The sequence below is a fragment of the Epithele typhae genome (genome assembly GCF_022376455.1).
Source record: "Epithele typhae strain CBS 203.58 chromosome Unknown BXZ73scaffold_22, whole genome shotgun sequence".
NCBI lineage: Eukaryota > Fungi > Basidiomycota > Agaricomycetes > Polyporales > Epitheliaceae > Epithele > Epithele typhae.
In genome coordinates this window covers 140646-157031 of record NW_025954213.1, presented here as the reverse complement: position 1 = coordinate 157031, position 16386 = coordinate 140646, and the positions used below count along the sequence as shown (strand labels likewise).

The 16386-nt window shown below is 56.1% G+C and overlaps 5 protein-coding genes across 5 annotated transcripts; 2 read left to right on the top strand and 3 right to left on the bottom strand.

The window, feature by feature from the left end:
• Positions 1-1946: 1946 nt before the first annotated feature.
• BXZ73DRAFT_77319 (uncharacterized protein) lies at positions 1947-5314 on the bottom strand (the record flags this gene model as incomplete). Its single annotated transcript, XM_048022639.1, has 10 exons — positions 1947-2941; positions 2988-3155; positions 3219-3257; positions 3311-3392; positions 3442-3891; positions 3923-4275; positions 4326-4391; positions 4444-4568; positions 4811-4862; positions 4885-5314. The coding sequence occupies 10 exons, from the start codon at positions 5312-5314 to the stop codon at positions 1947-1949; spliced, it is 2760 nt and encodes a 919-aa protein (XP_047878165.1).
• Positions 5315-5566: 252 nt separating this feature from the next.
• Positions 5567-7485, top strand: BXZ73DRAFT_101119 (uncharacterized protein; the record flags this gene model as incomplete). Its single annotated transcript, XM_048014798.1, has 4 exons — positions 5567-5585; positions 5637-6760; positions 6982-7351; positions 7391-7485. The coding sequence occupies 4 exons, from the start codon at positions 5567-5569 to the stop codon at positions 7483-7485; spliced, it is 1608 nt and encodes a 535-aa protein (XP_047878164.1).
• A 767-nt stretch (positions 7486-8252) lies between these two features.
• Positions 8253-9798, bottom strand: BXZ73DRAFT_77317 (uncharacterized protein; the record flags this gene model as incomplete). The annotated part of the gene is made up of 3 exons (XM_048022638.1): positions 8253-9436; positions 9491-9635; positions 9700-9798. 3 exons carry the CDS (start codon positions 9796-9798, stop codon positions 8253-8255), a joined length of 1428 nt encoding a protein of 475 aa, XP_047878163.1.
• An 814-nt stretch (positions 9799-10612) lies between these two features.
• BXZ73DRAFT_46552 (cytochrome P450) lies at positions 10613-12162 on the bottom strand (the record flags this gene model as incomplete). The annotated part of the gene is made up of 8 exons (XM_048019712.1): positions 10613-10820; positions 10880-10946; positions 11003-11253; positions 11303-11481; positions 11536-11677; positions 11733-11824; positions 11882-11979; positions 12030-12162. The coding sequence occupies 8 exons, from the start codon at positions 12160-12162 to the stop codon at positions 10613-10615; spliced, it is 1170 nt and encodes a 389-aa protein (XP_047878162.1).
• A 381-nt stretch (positions 12163-12543) lies between these two features.
• On the top strand, positions 12544-16121 carry BXZ73DRAFT_46598 (PRP1 splicing factor, N-terminal-domain-containing protein; the record flags this gene model as incomplete). Its single annotated transcript, XM_048019720.1, has 10 exons — positions 12544-12626; positions 12678-12746; positions 12797-12970; positions 13066-13318; positions 13376-13474; positions 13525-13818; positions 13867-13993; positions 14043-14923; positions 14976-15632; positions 15978-16121. The coding sequence occupies 10 exons, from the start codon at positions 12544-12546 to the stop codon at positions 16119-16121; spliced, it is 2781 nt and encodes a 926-aa protein (XP_047878161.1).
• Between the last annotated feature and the right edge of the window lie 265 nt (positions 16122-16386).

The following is a 16386-nucleotide window of genomic DNA, read 5'->3' as shown; positions in this document are numbered from 1 at the left end:
TTCAAAACAGCAACAACACAGGAAAAGAAGAAATACGAATATTGAAGATGGGAATAATCCGTTGAAGAAGCCTCGCGGGGACACCAACAGTTAAGGGTTGCTTTTCATGGATGGAATGTGCGTTGGACGAGAGGGGAGATACACCGAAAGTAGCTATTCGTCTACACAGCTAGAATATTCAGCACATCATCCAACCTGGGAACCATGGCCACAAGAAATGCAGGAAGTCCGCCCTTCGTCCAGAGTTTGATCATCTCTCTCCTATTGTACCACGACATAACTGTGCGGCATCCAGCCACCTGTGGAACTCCATGTTCAATGAGATTTGCAAGCAACAAGACGACTGTGCCGGGAGAGTAATGGAAGGAACAGCCCAGGCCACGAAGGCTGAGATATCCATCGTTTCCATACGATCCCAATGTTACGAGCAAATCAAACATTGCAGTGAAGCTGTTGATATCAACGTGGTATGGGGTTATACGATCATGGATGATTTGCAATGCGATCCCAGTGACCGGCCAAGATGCTTGTGTTCCGAGATGGGAGTCGAGATGTGCTCGGAGAACACTCCACTGTTCGGGATGCAGCAACTTCAAAATTGCGTCCAGGAGCGCCCCTGACCGCCGGATATCATGCGCCCATTGTGCTATTTCCGGCCTTTGCCAGTTTGCACTCGCGCGGACGTTCGATATCTATGAGATGTCAAAATCCGACAAAACCTCCAAACACGGTGACGCGTACGTCGTGCTTGGTAAATAGTGGTACCTTGCATGGTCCAATGTCGCAAATTCCAGCACCATTGTTCTCGCAAGGCCGGAAATGTGTTGTGTGGAGACGCCAGTTCAATTTCTCGTTGCTCGGTGGTTGAAATAGGTGTGTTATTTTGCCATTGGCGGCATTCAACTCGGCCTGCATGAAGTTAGAATGTGCTCTCTGCGTAGGCAGAAGCACGCACCTGGAGCGTCTTTGTGAGGATCGACGGGAGAACCCATGCTAAAATCCGTTCTTCTTCGTCTTCGACTACTGCAGGATGTCGCTGTGCCGCAGGTATTCCAGACGCAGTGGGCATTGGAACTGGGAAGTCACGGTTACGTGCCTCTATTTCTTCCCAAGTTGGGCAACCATGGGACCGGGGTACCGACTTGGCAAAGGTCTCCAAATTGACAGGCACCCGGACTGCTCCATCATGAATAAAGAAACAATTGGAGATGCATTAACACATACTTGTATTCCGAATGGCCTTGGAGATGACATCAGCAGCCCTAAGGCAGCCATCATGAAGATCCACGTCGTCTCCTTGATTGCACAGTTCAGAAATATAGGTGAGAGTGGGATATTTGCTGTGATGATCTATGCGGGCACGGACGAATGTCGGCAGGAGGAGATGAGCTTGTGTTAGGAAAACGCTACCCATGGTGGAAGTAATGAGGGAACCAAGGGCATTTGTGGGACACATCAACCGTTATATAACTGATGTTGACGCCCCACGTTGTCAAAACGTTGCACTATCCTGAAGGATGCACCGTCCTCGGGTGCCCCATGTGGGTGGTTTTTGAACTCCGAACGCCCGTAGATAATTTCATCTCAACTCCGAGCGCCCGCCAGTGGTGGCTGTATAGCGCTCGAGCGCCCGTCTGTAGGTGCGCTCTTAACACCGAGCGCCCGCGCGCGATACATGCATACGCTCAAAGCGCCTGTCTGATGTTGCCATGTTAACTCCGAGCGCCCGTTGGGTACACCTGTGTACCGACGGAGCGCCTGTCATCCAGTGTTCCTTTAACTCCGAGCGCCCGACTACGATGGCTGCATAGGCTGCGAGTGCTCCTCCCAGTGGTGTTCATTCATCGAACCCCTTTGTTGAGTGGCTGCGTGCATCAAGATATTGCTCATGAACATACTACATATCGCCAGGAACATACCAATGAATGTATTACAAAGTCCCTACATCATCCTCGTGTCTTATGTGTTGTCCATCTGAATGTCCGCGACACCCGCAGCGGGCCCCTCTGGCAGTTCTCTGTGGTCTCGGTGGATTCGTCGAAGATGCGCCATGGGGGCAGGCGGGGCCCTATAACCTGATCGCCGAGTGACTCCGGCGTATCTTCGCTGTCAGGAATTGGCCCGGACAACGCTGTAGGTGTGGCCGTCTCTTCTTCAAGCCCAACGAGCCCCAATGCGGATGGTAAGGCACCCGGCGACAGGGGCTCGGAAGCTTGCTTCGTGCGTAGACGAGACGTGGGGCTCACTCTTGTTCCTTCCAGGCTCGATTTGGTTTCCTCCATTTCCTCGTCGGACGAAGACGAGGCATACGATGGAAGCCGAGTAAGACTTGCCGGTAGACGTGGAAGGGGCAGAGAGAATGGGGGCGACACCGCAATGTCAACACGTCGGACATTCGGCGTGGATACCATAGGCTCAACCCGGGGCGGAAGTGATGGCTGGGGATGCGCAGAGACCGAGGACTCGACCGCGGCATTTTGTGGCCCCCCAAGCATGGTGTTTGGCGTCAGCGGTGGCGGTGGGGTGGTGGTGGAGGTTGGCGGTGTGGAGACCATGGGGGCTGATGTCTGCGGTGGGAACGGCGCGGCGCTGAACGCAAGATGAGACGAGGCCGCTTCAAAATTTGCCATGTAATCGGGAGTCGGGGCTGGCGGATCGTTGAAGTCGGCAGCCGCATCGAACACGAACGGCGACGCAGTCAGGAATGCTTGGTTCACTTCCTCGAGCTCGAGAACGCGCGCGCGCAGAGCATCAACATCTTCTCGAAGCCGCTTCGTTTCCTGACATTCGCGCTGCAGCAGTGCGTTGTTTTTGGCAATCTCCGTTCGAAGCGCGTCGATGTCCGCCATCGTTGCTTGCCGCGATTCCGCCCTGCTTTGCCATCGCTTATGCCCATCGACGAAGGGCAGGTTCGACTCTGGAATGCCGAAGAAGTCACCTCCTGGATAAAATGAACAAAGGGTAGGGACGGGAGACCGGGCACTTACCTGGTACTTGGGGCGGAAGGTTAAAGCTTGCGACGGATGGGCCTGGTAAAAGCTTTATTCCTTCTTCGTCGGCATCGCTCTCCGCATCAGGACTGCGAATTCTAGCACGTTTTCGGGGTCGCTGCGGCTGCACATTGCGATCCTCATGCGTGCCTTCACCCTCAAGTGCTGTCGCGGTGCATGAATCATATAAGTCACCAATGCTTGTATCTTGTGACACCAGGTTCATACCTTTGCGCACCTCCTCAAGCCAGTCCTCCTCCGTTTCAACTTCACAGTCCACGATCAGCACGTAGCGAACACGATTGATTATTCTCACTTACACAGCCCATCCACGTCATCGTTGTCCTGGAACCGACGGCCCCTCGGTTTCTTGTTGTCGTTTGGTTGCCATTCGGGATCCCCCTAATGGGGCGTCAGCACTCAAGGTTCCACAACGTGATGACGCACTCACGGGAGCAACGTTTTCTTCGTCGAGTGTAGCAACCCCAACCGGGTACGGAACGAAGCCGTTATCCCGGAATTCCAACGTGTCCGGTTTGGTGCGCGTCTGGGCCTCCTCATGCTTGTCGGCCCCCGCAACCCTCCAAATCTCCGATAGATACCTAGTCCACGTCGGAACATCGTCTTTGTAAGCTTGACGCCACTTCTTCGGGTACAGGCTCGGCGAGGGGAAGACGTTGGGATTCGCCAACATCATCCCGACGCGAAGCATGCGGTGTTTGGCAAGCACAGACTTTGAGTTTCCGGCGGCGATGTCGGGAACAACGTCGCAAGCGATGCGCCGGTTCTGGCAGCAAACGCAAGCCGTCCCACCCAAAGGCCAGAATTGGCAAGTTGTACCGTGCTCTTTACAGGGGCTGCACCTCATGGACTGGAAGACGTGCAGCGGATGAGCACGAAGCTGGACCGCATATGGTGCAAATAACACTCACATGGGGGAGGGTTACAAGTGGGTAGAACGTCTTGAATTCGCTGACAGGCACCGGCGGGGGAAAGTATTTCTCATGGTGCACGAATGGCGCGGTCTGCTTCTTCCTGTTTCTTCGGGCTTTGGCTTTCCCGGCGCGGCCAGTCGACTGTGCACGAGAGGAAGCGCGAGAGGGAGCGCGAGATGGAGCACGAGAAGAAATGCGCGACGACGCCCGAGATGTTGCTCGAGATGTTGCTCTCGATTTTGACAGTGAGGTTGCTCTGGAGGTCGTGCCCGGTGCGCGCGACGGCTTGCGGATAACCCGCTTGTTAGGACCGCGCGGATTCGGCGGTGGGCTGGGGGACCCTGGAGTATCTGCATAAGGTTTTTGAGCAGCACGCTTTGTCGCGCTATTGATAACGAACCTTCGCTTTCGACGGAATCCCGTCGCGGTTCTTCCCGTTCGGCAGCGGCCCTTTTTCCTTTCCCCTCTGTTAAGACAGCATTAGTAGCGAAGAACGGTCTTTTTGGTTAACAACATACTGTGGCGTGGGGGTGAAACGTAATCCAGCCTTTGTGCACGCGCAGGCCTCTTCTCCTGGGCATGACGGAAAGGGGTCCGCCCCCGTTTCCCATCTTCCTTGCTGTGGCCGTCATCTACGAGGATACTATATGAGGGGTGGGTATTGCGGGGCGACGGAACACTCGCCTTCTCCTTGGACGCCACTAGGCTCCGGCGATCGTGCTAGTGCTTTCCCTTTCGCCCGCCGGCTCGTCTCGGAGGGCTTGTGGGTGGGTGAGGGTGGCGCGTCCCCGTCTTTTTGTCGATCAACGGGCAATAGAGAGGCGAGGCCTGCTTCATCTGGATAGACGCATTAACAGACGCAATGGCTGCCAGTGGATAACATACCTGGGGCGTGCTTGCAGGATCTCCCTAATGCGGAGCTTAGCGCTATGGATGGCTGGGGGAATAAGGCAACTTACATTCGAATACCCAGCCGTCCTGGAGCTCTCTGAGCGGAACGAATCCGACTTTCCAATCGTCATCACCAACGATAGGGTAGCTGAATGGAAACCCTCCATCCCGCGGATCCTCCCGTCCATACGGCTTAACATTCCACGGGGAGGGAACATATGTTTCGCCGGTCTCTGCAGCGAATGCAGCGTAGTCGTACTCATACAGGGCACCCAGTACGAACTTCGGCAGGGCGGGGATCTGCGCATGATGCTTTGGATAAAGCTCACTGATCGCGTAGACTGCGTTTTTGACGCCTTCCTCCCACCGCTGCAATACGTCGTTCGGAGTGGTGGCCTTGTTTGGGGGGTGGCGCAGGGCGTAGTGGATGGCTGTCGCGTGGCGGCGAAGCTCGGCCTGCACCTCGTCCGGCAGGCATGTAGAGGCGTCGGGAGCCATGTTTGATACCAGGGTAGATTGAGAAGCGGACAGATAGAGAGGTGCAAGCAATAGAGTGAAGCAAAGATCTTGCGCTATGGATGCGGCTGCATACGCGTGGTTCGAATTCGCCTACACGCCCGTTCACATGCCCGCGTCTAGCGTCTGCACAACCGACGCCTCCGTTTAACGCCCACTTTTTCGACAAGCTTCTCCGAGGCCCACGCTTCAGCGCTGTGAGGTGGCAACCGAGATCCTCTTCTCTTCAAACTGATGTCGCACCACTGCACAGGTGCGTTTTATACGCGCACTCGAGTCTCTTACATTAACGCGGCCTTCATAGAGACCCTCTCCTCCCACTTGGACCCGTTTCGTTGGGTCCCAGAAGATCTCCAGGCATCGACGTGGCCAACGGTCAACACACCGGCCATTCCCCCTGCAATAAAACTACTTCTGATGGCCCCAGAAGATATTCGCGTAGCGGAGCTCCTCGAATACTGTCCCACCCACCCGCCTCCCCCTTCTCTTCCTAGCAACACCGGTGCAGTGCACACCTCACATCTTCCACCCACTGATCCGAGCACCTACCCATCTTTCATATGGGAGCTCGACCATCGCCACTACACCATACCTACGGAATCCAATCTTCTTCTCGCCAACGACGGCCTTGCCTCACTCGTCCACCCTGCCGCCCCAGACGTCCGGTTTCCCGCTTGGGCGGCCATTCCTTGGCGGGCGATGTCTGAGGTTTGGAATGCTCGTGATATCTGGATCAAAGGCCTCACATTCTGTCAAAGCAATGCGCCCCTTTCGGAGCGACGCGAGCTTCGACGATACGCACGGGTGAACTGGGGCGAGGTTGCCGCAATGAACTCGGAGCTGTTGGCCCGGTGCCAACGCATACTTGGAGACAACATGCTCAACGACGAGTCTCTGAACGACTGTGCCGACTTCTGGAATTCCTGTCTCGAACGTGAAGGTCGGGCTGTAGTCGTAGCCCATACCGGGTTCGCTCCATCCGTCATGAAGCCGAATGCCTCACAACGTGTCCTGCGAACAACATTGCACAAGCTTGGAAACTCTGCAAAAGGCAAAATCATCATTCCTTGGCATCTTCCACTGCTTCGCCACTGGGTAACCGTCCGGGTCGACCTTGACGACCGAACCTTTGTGATCGTGGATTCCCTCCGCAGCCCCGACAACCCGGACCCTCGCGTTTTGACTGGGGTGCACACCCTCGTGGCCGCAATCGACCAGTATCTTTCCCAACCGGACGGTATAAAGCCTTGGGCGCATAATCAGATCGCGATCGCTGCACCACGTCAATTTGACGGCGTATCCTGCGGGCCAATTACCTTCAACACTATTCAACGTATGCTGTACGTCGACCGTCGTATTTGGACAGCAGAGCGGGCGTCGTCGATCCGCATGGAGGTCATGGATGGCTGCGTAAAGTGTTGGCAGATGGTGAGGCTTCTTTCTGGCCACGTACTGCGGCTGTTCTTACCCATTGTTATATTTTAGAGGGGCGCTCTGGCACGATCAAAAACGCAACCCGCATTGGGTAAAGTTGGCTTTTTCAATCCGAAGCATGGCCCTGCCAGACCCGCTCATAGTCCTGTAAGAGTTTGGCGTCGACGTGTGCTTCACACTGCACCTTAGCCTTTCTGACTCAATTTTAGTCACAGCCCATTGACGCGATGAAGGTGCACAAGCTTATCCCGGACGAGGCGCAGTCTTCTCCGGAAAAGCACACCATATCGGTATCACCGGACAGCCTGGCCAAATCCGGCCCCAAAGATGGTCAAGGCATGTGTAACCCTGAACTCGAACGTCGCATCGACGTTCCTCTCGGCGTGACAAAGGGGATGGCGGCTTTCCGGCAGATGACGGCGTCTTCCGCTTCGCCTCGCCCGGTTGCACAGGCAATGACGACATTACGCCAGTTCCCTAGCCATCCAGCAGCGCCAGGAATGTCCTTCAATCACAGCGGAATGGCAGCGCTGCGCCGCCCCTCGCAGACCCCGCCCGGTTCGGCCCACACCACCCCTATGGCGGGTATGGCAGCTTTTAGGCGTACTGAGCCGCCTCCGTCAGGGCCTAGCTCCGTAGCATCGGGGATGGCGGCCTTTCGGCAGCTGGCCATTCTTGACGTTCAACCATCGACGGCGGGAAAGCCTCAACCCAGCTAGGTGAAATAGGTAGCTTTTGAGCCGATAGCATGCCTCTTCGTTAGTTTGCGAATGTGCACCGCTTGACCCGAATGACGGTACTCGCCTGGGGAAAAAGTATCGGAAGACCCTTGCGCTTGGACGCTCACACCGCGTGGATGAACTAGAAAAAGGGTGCCCACGGGGTATACAGCCATCTAGGTCGGGCGCTCGGTGTTGAGAGTGTCCCTGCGGACGGGCGCTCACGGGGCATACAGGCATCATGGATGGGCGCTCGGAGGTGATTAGACAAATGTACACGGGCGCTCGGAGTTGAGATCGCACTTGCAGCCCGGCGCTTAGAGGGTATACAGCCATTATGCACGGGCGCTCGGAGGTAAGAGGCCACCCGATCACGGGCGCTCGGAGTTGATAGGGCACGCACAAACTGAAAATCGGGCCACATAGGGTACTTAAAAACCTGGGATCGGAATGCATGGTGGATACCATACCGTAGTACCCGCAATGTGGAACCCGAGCCCTCTGCCACAAATACGAATGGTGCATTCCTGGAACCCCTGCCGCCTCTCCATTCAAAGCCGTGTTTTGCATCGCCTGCGGGCATCTATATTTTGAAGCCACTGACGCATACACAGTTTGCTATGCAACAGTAAGGCGTGGCTACAAGGGTACTGCTCTATGCCATTCTTGAACAGTTTTAGTGGGAATGAGGCTCATTCAAATGGATGATATATGTCATAATGCTGAGCGGTCTCCCCATAGAAGACGGACATGCGTGTTGCAATACATCATATGTAACCATATTCAGGGGCTAGTTCACCGTGACCCCCTCTTGGTGGCGTTTCCGCTCGTGCAGCAAGGTCCCAGCAATGCCAACCGGCAAGCATCATATCTCCGGCCTCCATCCCATCCCGGAGGCGCACCACATTTTGAATCTCCACATTTGGCGAATCGTCCGCGAGCTCCATCAGTCCGAAGGGGAGATTTGTCACTAGCTCCTCATCCATTGCGCACCTGCCCATCTCGAAGAGCTGCCAGGCTGGGTTCTGGGAGCCCCGCAGAAGCTCCGTTCTTGCATGCACATACCTGCTGCGGTGTACTTTGATCCCGCGAATATCTGCCTCTGTGAGCTGCCGTTCCGCACCGCCTATGTCGATGTATGAAAGATAGCTATTTGCCTCTGTGCGGGCGCCTTCGTCGTCGATTGCTGGTCCATTGTCGTGCACGTGAACGCTGCTCTGTGAGGAATTCAAGATGGCCCGGTATGGGAGTGTAGGAGGAGATAGTTCAGGCCGGCCTAGCACGACATTGCCATCGATTGCGGCGTTCATGGTGGTGATGATGGAGCGGCTGGGCTGTGACAGGGAGGCCGCACCACCCAATCCAATGTTGCCACCGGGTTCTTCGTCAGTCTCTCCACGAGCCTCGTCTTGTGTCCTCTGAGATTGTGGGTAGGCTGGCGGTGGACTTGGAGGACGAGACAACGGATGCCACCCCTGTGACTCGGACTGCTGGAAGCTAGTGCTGTGAGGCTGGAGCCATGACACGTCGATGGGCCCCTGGTGCTGCCAGAGCGGGCTGACCCGCGGTCGTAGATAATCTAGATGGCGGAAGGGTGCAATGGGTAGGCACACTTCGGTGCCGCACGTTTCCACAACCCAGGGCATAACTGGTGGACGGCACTGATGTTCGAGATTATAGCCGAGCATTGCGACTGACAAGGAATGCATGGCGAGTCTTTTGGGAAAACTGTAGCGTTCGAGTATGGGCCACTGTTCGTCATTCCCGAAGATCGGCCTGTAAACCTCACAAGGCCACGCCAACACCGAGTAGCTCTGTGGAGAGCTTTTTTCCAGAAAGTATCGAACGGCGCCTTCTGCCAAGATCAGATCACGGCCTTGCAGCCTTGGATTGATGCGGAAGCCGTTGCTATCCATGTATGCAAGCGCGGATAGGGGCATGTCGTCCTCGACTATCAATCCCAAGTTATGATCGAAGACAGAGCCCATTGAACGTGTGCACATACTGGTCAAGCCGCCGTAGGCACTGAGCAGGTTGTACGTGCATGTCCGTCCGTTGATCCAGCAACCATCACAACGAGTGGGTGTCCTCGTGCTATCCATCGAGCGGGAATATTTGCAATCTACGCTCCGAGAGAGGCAGTGGTCGCACTGTGGTTTTTGATACAAAAATGCAATAAGCAGGGGCTCGAGCCCTCTTCTGTGGGCAACGCACCTGCTTTGAGAAGAGAATGTTGGCTCCGAGAGGAACGTCGTTTGGGACTGTTACAGGGAGCATTGGAACGTATGGGACATAATCAGAGGTTTCGGACATGTTTGTTGGGTGGGAAAAGGGGAAAAGGGGAACAGCAGAGGCTGGAGGGATGCGATAAGGAAATGGGCAGACGGCGGACCCAGGCCTATATACATGTCAGCCATGCCCATGACGCGTGCGTTCTAAAGAAGCATGTCGACGTGTGAACCGGGGTCTTTACACCATCGCCCTACCAACACATGGCCTCAGGAATGTGGCCTCCATGGACCATGCAATTCCCATACAAACAACAAGCAGGAAACCCCTTTGGCCCTTGAGTCCCCCATGCACGCCTGTTGTTAGAATTTATGAAAAGCGGTTTGTGTTAACAAGAGTGTCAGCGCAGGGGGCATGTACATATGAGCAGCTACACCGAGAAAATGCCTTTATATGCATCTAGATGTTCCTCATATGAGCGACGACCCCGGCGACAGGCTCATATGAGCTATGACGGCGGTGAAGAGCTCATACGAGCGGCAACATGGGCTACACACTCATATGAATGGCAACGTCGGCTACGTGCCCATATGAGGGGCAACGTAGGCTACACGCTCATATGAGCAATGACGCCGGTGACGGGCTCATATGAGGGGCAACGTGGGCTATACGCTGATATGAGGGGCAACGTGGGCTACAAGCTCATATGAGGGGCAACGTAGGCTACATGCTTATATTAACGCAGTAGCTGCAAAGCTGCAGTAGTAACAACGGTGCAATACAAAGGCGGCATAGAGTTGGCTTATAAGTGTGGCTGTGCCCTCATATGAGTGGGAACTTGGGCTACAGAGCGCCCGCTCATATGAGCCCACCCGAGCGGTATCCCCGGGCTACACTGTCAGAAATATGAGTGGCATCCCTGGCTACAATAGCGGCATGCACTCAGCTTTATGAGGTCTTCGTACGAGATGTCCGAGCGGTCTACCCCCTGCGCCTCGAGTATCTCAGCGCGCAGTTTCTCCTGAGCATCCGGGTGTTCCGCGAGGAGCAACAGGATGCGTGAGAGAGCGTTCGAAGTTGTGTCCATTCCGGCGATAATGAACGTACTGCCAAGCAGATTAGTCAGAGACCGCTGCAAAACTTCACGATGCAGTGATACACGTACGACATTTGGGCAATAATCTCCTCATCGTCCATCTTTTCGTGGTCCGCCGCGGACATGTTGGCCTTCACTGGATCGTAGGACAGAGTCAGTCGATGGAGAGGAAGAAGCGGAGTCATCGCTCACGGCAAATGCTCATGATGTCCTTGCCCTCGCCGACCTCATGAGCGAGCGCCTGGTCGCCTCTCTCGAGTGCCAATTTCTTCTCCAAAATAATCTCTTTGGAGCGACGGTACATCGTGTCCCGAATGTGCATCATGTGGTTGATGTTTTTATTCGGGAATATGCGCCATAAGGCGTGACTGAGCCAATCAGGGATATATTTTGACATGACAGGGGTCACAAGCTGTATGAGCACGGCGGAGTTAAGCGTTGGGCTGTCATTAAACTTCAGTACGGCCCAAGCAAAGTTGGCGAGAGCCTTACAAGAACATCTTCAGTGACTGCCCGTACTCGTCCGTCGAGTCGTCTAGGAAGTTGTCGAAGGAGTACCCTAGGCCGGCCTGGCCGAGCATCTCAAGAGTTGTGCGCGCCATCCAACCGTTGACATCCAGGTCTTCCGTAGTCTCGTGGGTGGGAATCCGCTTCTCCATAGCTTCGACCACCTGTTGACGCGCTCAGTGACCGTGCCCGCATGGGAATAACAATCCCGCACAAACCCTGTGGGCGACACTGTAGAATATGTGTGTCATGTTTCGAAGATGCGAAGCGGCGAATACTGGGGTGAGAAGCTTCCTTTGCCGTTTGTGTTGGTGCCCCACGGTAGTGAGCACTCCTGGGCCGAGGAGAAGTTTAAGGTCACTAGAGCATCTGGTCAGTTTCATAGCTAAGTTCTAACAGAGACCAATCAACGCACTCAGATGGCGAGATATGTTTGGGAAAGTTGTCGCTGTCCTTGACCAAGACATGATGCAGTACCTTGGGGTCGTGAGTAACCACCATGCGCCCCTATGGATGTAACCTGGTCAGTTTCAAAGGACGCGTGACATGAAACAAGATTGCTACTTCGACGGGGAACTTGAGTCTGAAGGTAGTGCCATATTGCTCGGTCCAAGCACTCCACTGTTTCCAGCCCTGGCGGCCCATGACCATCGGAAGGTGTCCTGAGGAGAGCGACGTGAGCTTTGGAAGCAATGCGGTGCACTTCACTCACCCAGGAACCAGGCATGAAGCGGTGGTGCGGGAATGATGTCCTCCGGACGGGGCATGATGAATTTGATGTATGTTTTGTAGAGAGCCCATACCCCCACTGCGAGCGCTACAAGACTGGATGCAGAGGGCGGCATTGCGAAGACGATGGGTGGATGAGACTGAGTATGCCATGACGTTGGGAGCGGAACTTTATAGGGCAGTCGATCCTTGACCGTAGCTGTCTACCCGGCGCAAAACAGCACCAGTCGAGCTCGGGCCGCCCTCCGCTGGGGCCGCCTCCAGAGTCTGTGTTAATGCGATGCCAGCTCCGTCAGGGACAGGTCGAGCCGCGCACCTCATGCATCATGCGGACGCAGGCGGCATGTTTCTTGAAAGCTTCAGAACGATGTGATGAAAGTTGAATGAAAGTGGCACGCGAAGTGTCTGGCAGAGCAACTCTCACCAGAAGCGCCCGTTACCTCGGCTTCAACCATCACCACCACCACCACCTACTCTTCAGTCCCCCCTTGTCTACGATGGCGGCCAGCGGGAACCCCAACAAGCTGGCGTTCCTGTCCATGCCAGCGCCGGCATCGTATGTCGCGGGTCTTGGTCGCGGGTGAGTAGTTGCTACTCGTCGCTAATCTGGTCACTAACGCATCGCCCTCAGAGCCTCCGGATTCACCACACGATCTGACATAGGTCCCGCCCGTGAGGGTCCATCAGCGGAGGCCATTGCGTAAGTCTGTTTGGATTGCGGTAGTTGATCTCGGACTCACTTGTCTTTAGGGAGGCCCAAGCAAAGCGTGGCGAAGAGCCTGACGTCGACCCGGACCAGTTCCAAGACCCCGACAACGAATATGGCCTTTTTGCGGGAACAACGTATGAGGCGGACGATGAGGAGGCCGACTTGATCTACGAGCAGGTGGACAAAAACATGGATGCTAGACGGCGAGCTCGGAGGTGAGTACACACTGTTCATTCTTTATTGGCGTGTCTATCCCCGATTTCCTCCTTGAACCGTCTTTCAAACGTTCAATTCTGGTCTCCTATTGTAGGGAAGCCCGGGAGAATGAGGAACTGGCTAAACATCGCGCGGAGCGTCCAAAAATTCAGCAGCAGTTCGCGGACCTTAAGCGCGGCTTGTCGGCGGTCACAGACGAAGAATGGGAGAACATTCCTGAGGTGGGCAATCTTACGAGGAAAAAGCGTAAAAGGGACGAGAGGTCATTCGTTGTTTCCGACAGCGTCCTTGTCGGAAACAGGGCCAGCACCGAATACGAGACCTCGTTGGATGCCCAACAGCAAGCGGTACGTCTCTGCGGTTTTCTTAGCGCTTGAATACTCGGAGCTCACGCAGTCCGATAGAATGGTGGCTTTGAGACTCCCGCCGACAACGGCACGATTACGAACTTCGCGGAGATGAGCCAGGCTCGTGACAAGATTCTGTCGCTGAAGCTAGATCAGGTATGTGTCGTCCTGGTATGTATTTTGCCGCGTCTCACGCCTTCCCTAAGGTTTCCGGGACGGCCACGTCTGGCTCACAAACATCCATCGACCCCAAAGGCTACCTCACATCGCTCGACAGCGTCATCATCAAGTCCGACGCCGAGATTGGTGATATCAAGCGCGCACGGATGCTCTTCGACTCGCTGGTCAAGTCCAATCCCAAGCACGCCCCTGGATGGATTGCTGCAGCGCGCCTAGAAGAGCACGCCGGAAGGATGGTTGCGGCGCGGAAGATTATCAAGCAGGGGTGCGAGCAGTGCCAGAAGAACGAGGACGTCTGGCTGGAGGCTGCGCGATTGCATGTGAGTACAACAAGTGCTATTGGAATGCCCGTCTGACATGAAGAGCAGAACAACGACGATGCGAAGGTCATCCTCGCCAATGCCGTGCAGCATGTTGGTCAGAGCGTCAGGATTTGGATGGCTGCATCGGACCTGGAGCATGACGTGAAGGCAAAGAAGCGCGTTCTTCGAAAGGGTGAGCGCATATACCCACCGCGCTGATTTTATGCTCACGTATCTGACAGCTCTTGAACATATTCCGAACTCGGTGCGGTTGTGGAAGGAAACGGTCAACCTGGAGTCCTCAGCGTCAGATGCTCGTATTCTTCTTTCACGTGCCGTCGAAGTCATCCCTCAATCCGTCGAACTCTGGCTCGCGCTCGCCCGGTTAGAGACCCCAGACAACGCGAAGGCGGTGTTGAACAAGGCACGTAAGGCAATTCCTACAAGCCACGAGATTTGGATAGCCGCTGGTCGCTTGCTCGAGCAAGTAGCATATGGTCCCGAGAAGACTGCCGAACTGCGGGAAAAGGAACTCGGATTGGTGGATAAGACCATCGAAGGCGGTGTGCAGGCCCTCCGCCGGCACCAGGTGCTGCTCACGCGCGAGCAGTGGCTCAAGGAGGCCGAGCGATGCGAGAACGAGGGCGCGCCACGGACATGCGAGGCGATCATCAAGGCGACGGTCGCGATGGACATCGAGGAGGAGGACCGACTGGACACCTGGACGAGCGACGCCGAGGCAGCGGAGGCGAAGGGCAACGTCGGCGCAGCACGGGCGATCCTCGCGTACGCACTGCGTGTGTTCCCCGACAAGCGCGGCCTATGGCGCAAGGCGGCGGACCTCGAGAAGGCACATGGAGACGCGGTGTCGCTTAACGCCATCCTCGAGCGCGCGGTGCACCACTGCCCGCAGGCGGAGGTGCTGTGGCTGATGTGGGCGAAGGAGAAATGGCTCGCGGGGGACGTGCCCGCGGCCCGCGAGGTGCTCGAGCGCGCGTTCGTCGCGAATTCGGAGAGCGAGCAAATCTGGCTAGCGGCTGTCAAGCTTGAGGCAGAGAACGGCGAGCTTCGCGTCGCGCGGGAGCTGCTTGTGCGTGCGCGTACGGTGGCCGACACCCAGAGAGTATGTTCATTCCGTGACCTTCCCTCTGTGTCATGCTTAACTCTCTACCCAGATCTGGATGAAGTCCGCCGTGTTCGAGAGACAGCAAGGACAGCTCTCCACGGCGCTGGAGACGCTGGAGACGGCGATCAAGAAGTATCCCAAGTTTGCCAAGCTGTACATGATTCAAGGCCAAATTTACCAGCAGCAGGGCAACATCGCCGCCGCTCGCGCTTCGTACGCGGCCGGAATCAAGGCGTGCCCGAAGGAAGTGAACCTGTGGATACTGGCGAGCCGGCTCGAAGAGGCGGACAACAAGAGCATCAAGGCCCGCGCACTTCTCGACAAGGCGCGACTCGCCAACCCAGGCACGGACACGCTCTGGGCCGAGGCTGCGGGAGTCGAAGAGCGCAGCGGCGGCGCAGCGCAGGCGAAGACCGTGCTGGCACGCGGGCTGCAGGAGTGCGCGTCGTCGGGGCTGCTGTGGTCGATGGCGATCTGGGCGGAGCCGCGGCCGACACGCAAAGCGCGTTCGGCGGACGCGCTGCGCAAGGCGAACAACGACCAGTGGGTGCTCTGCAGCGTCGGGCGCCTGCTCTGGGCGGAGCGCAAGGTCGAGAAGGCGCGGCAGTGGTTCGAACGTGCGGTCGCGGCGAGCGAGCGCCCCTCCGACACATGGGGCGACGTGTGGGCGTGGTGGCTCAAGTTCGAGCGGCAACATGGGACGCAGGTGAGTGGTGGTCTCGGTCTGGATCTGGAGGTAATTTCAGAGACGAGATGCGGCCTGTGATGTGGGATACATTGAACGAGATACACGGAGTCGACTTGCTGTAGTGCGACAGGCGCTGCGGCAAGTCGCGCAATGCGCCGTCCGTTCACTTGGGTGCAACTGTCTGGAATTGCGCGCTACACTCGTTTGTTCTTGGCCCACCACAGCCCATCTGTGATGGGGACCAATGACGCCTGTTCATTCCACGTACGGGGTGTAAAGTTTCGGGTCGCCCATCAGGACGAACACTTGTCTTCATCGCCTTTTTGCATATAGAGCGTGTCGCTGACAATTGGGTCTTCACAGGAGCACCAGGAAGAGGTGATCAGGAAGGCCGTCGCGGCGGAACCGCGCTACGGACCAACGTGGCAGCCAATCGCGAAGGACATCTCGAACACTGGCAGGAGCACGCGGGAGATTCTCGAGCTTGTCGCCGGAGCGTTGCACTGAGTGGGGGTGTGGAGAAGGGTGGATGGGCTTTGTACGACTATCACGGCGGTGCTGTGTATGTGCTTCATGATGTCGCAATGTTGTGCGCCGTTGATCTGTCAACAGTTTGGCTTATGTCGCGCGGATCACACTTCAAGAGCCTTGGACTTTTACATGAGGCTCCGGTCAGCTTGTAACGCCGTGAGTGATTTGTGCGTTTGGGCCTCTGATTGGCCAGATCGCACAAGCGACCGGGCCATTCCGATGATTGCGGTGAGAAGAACGG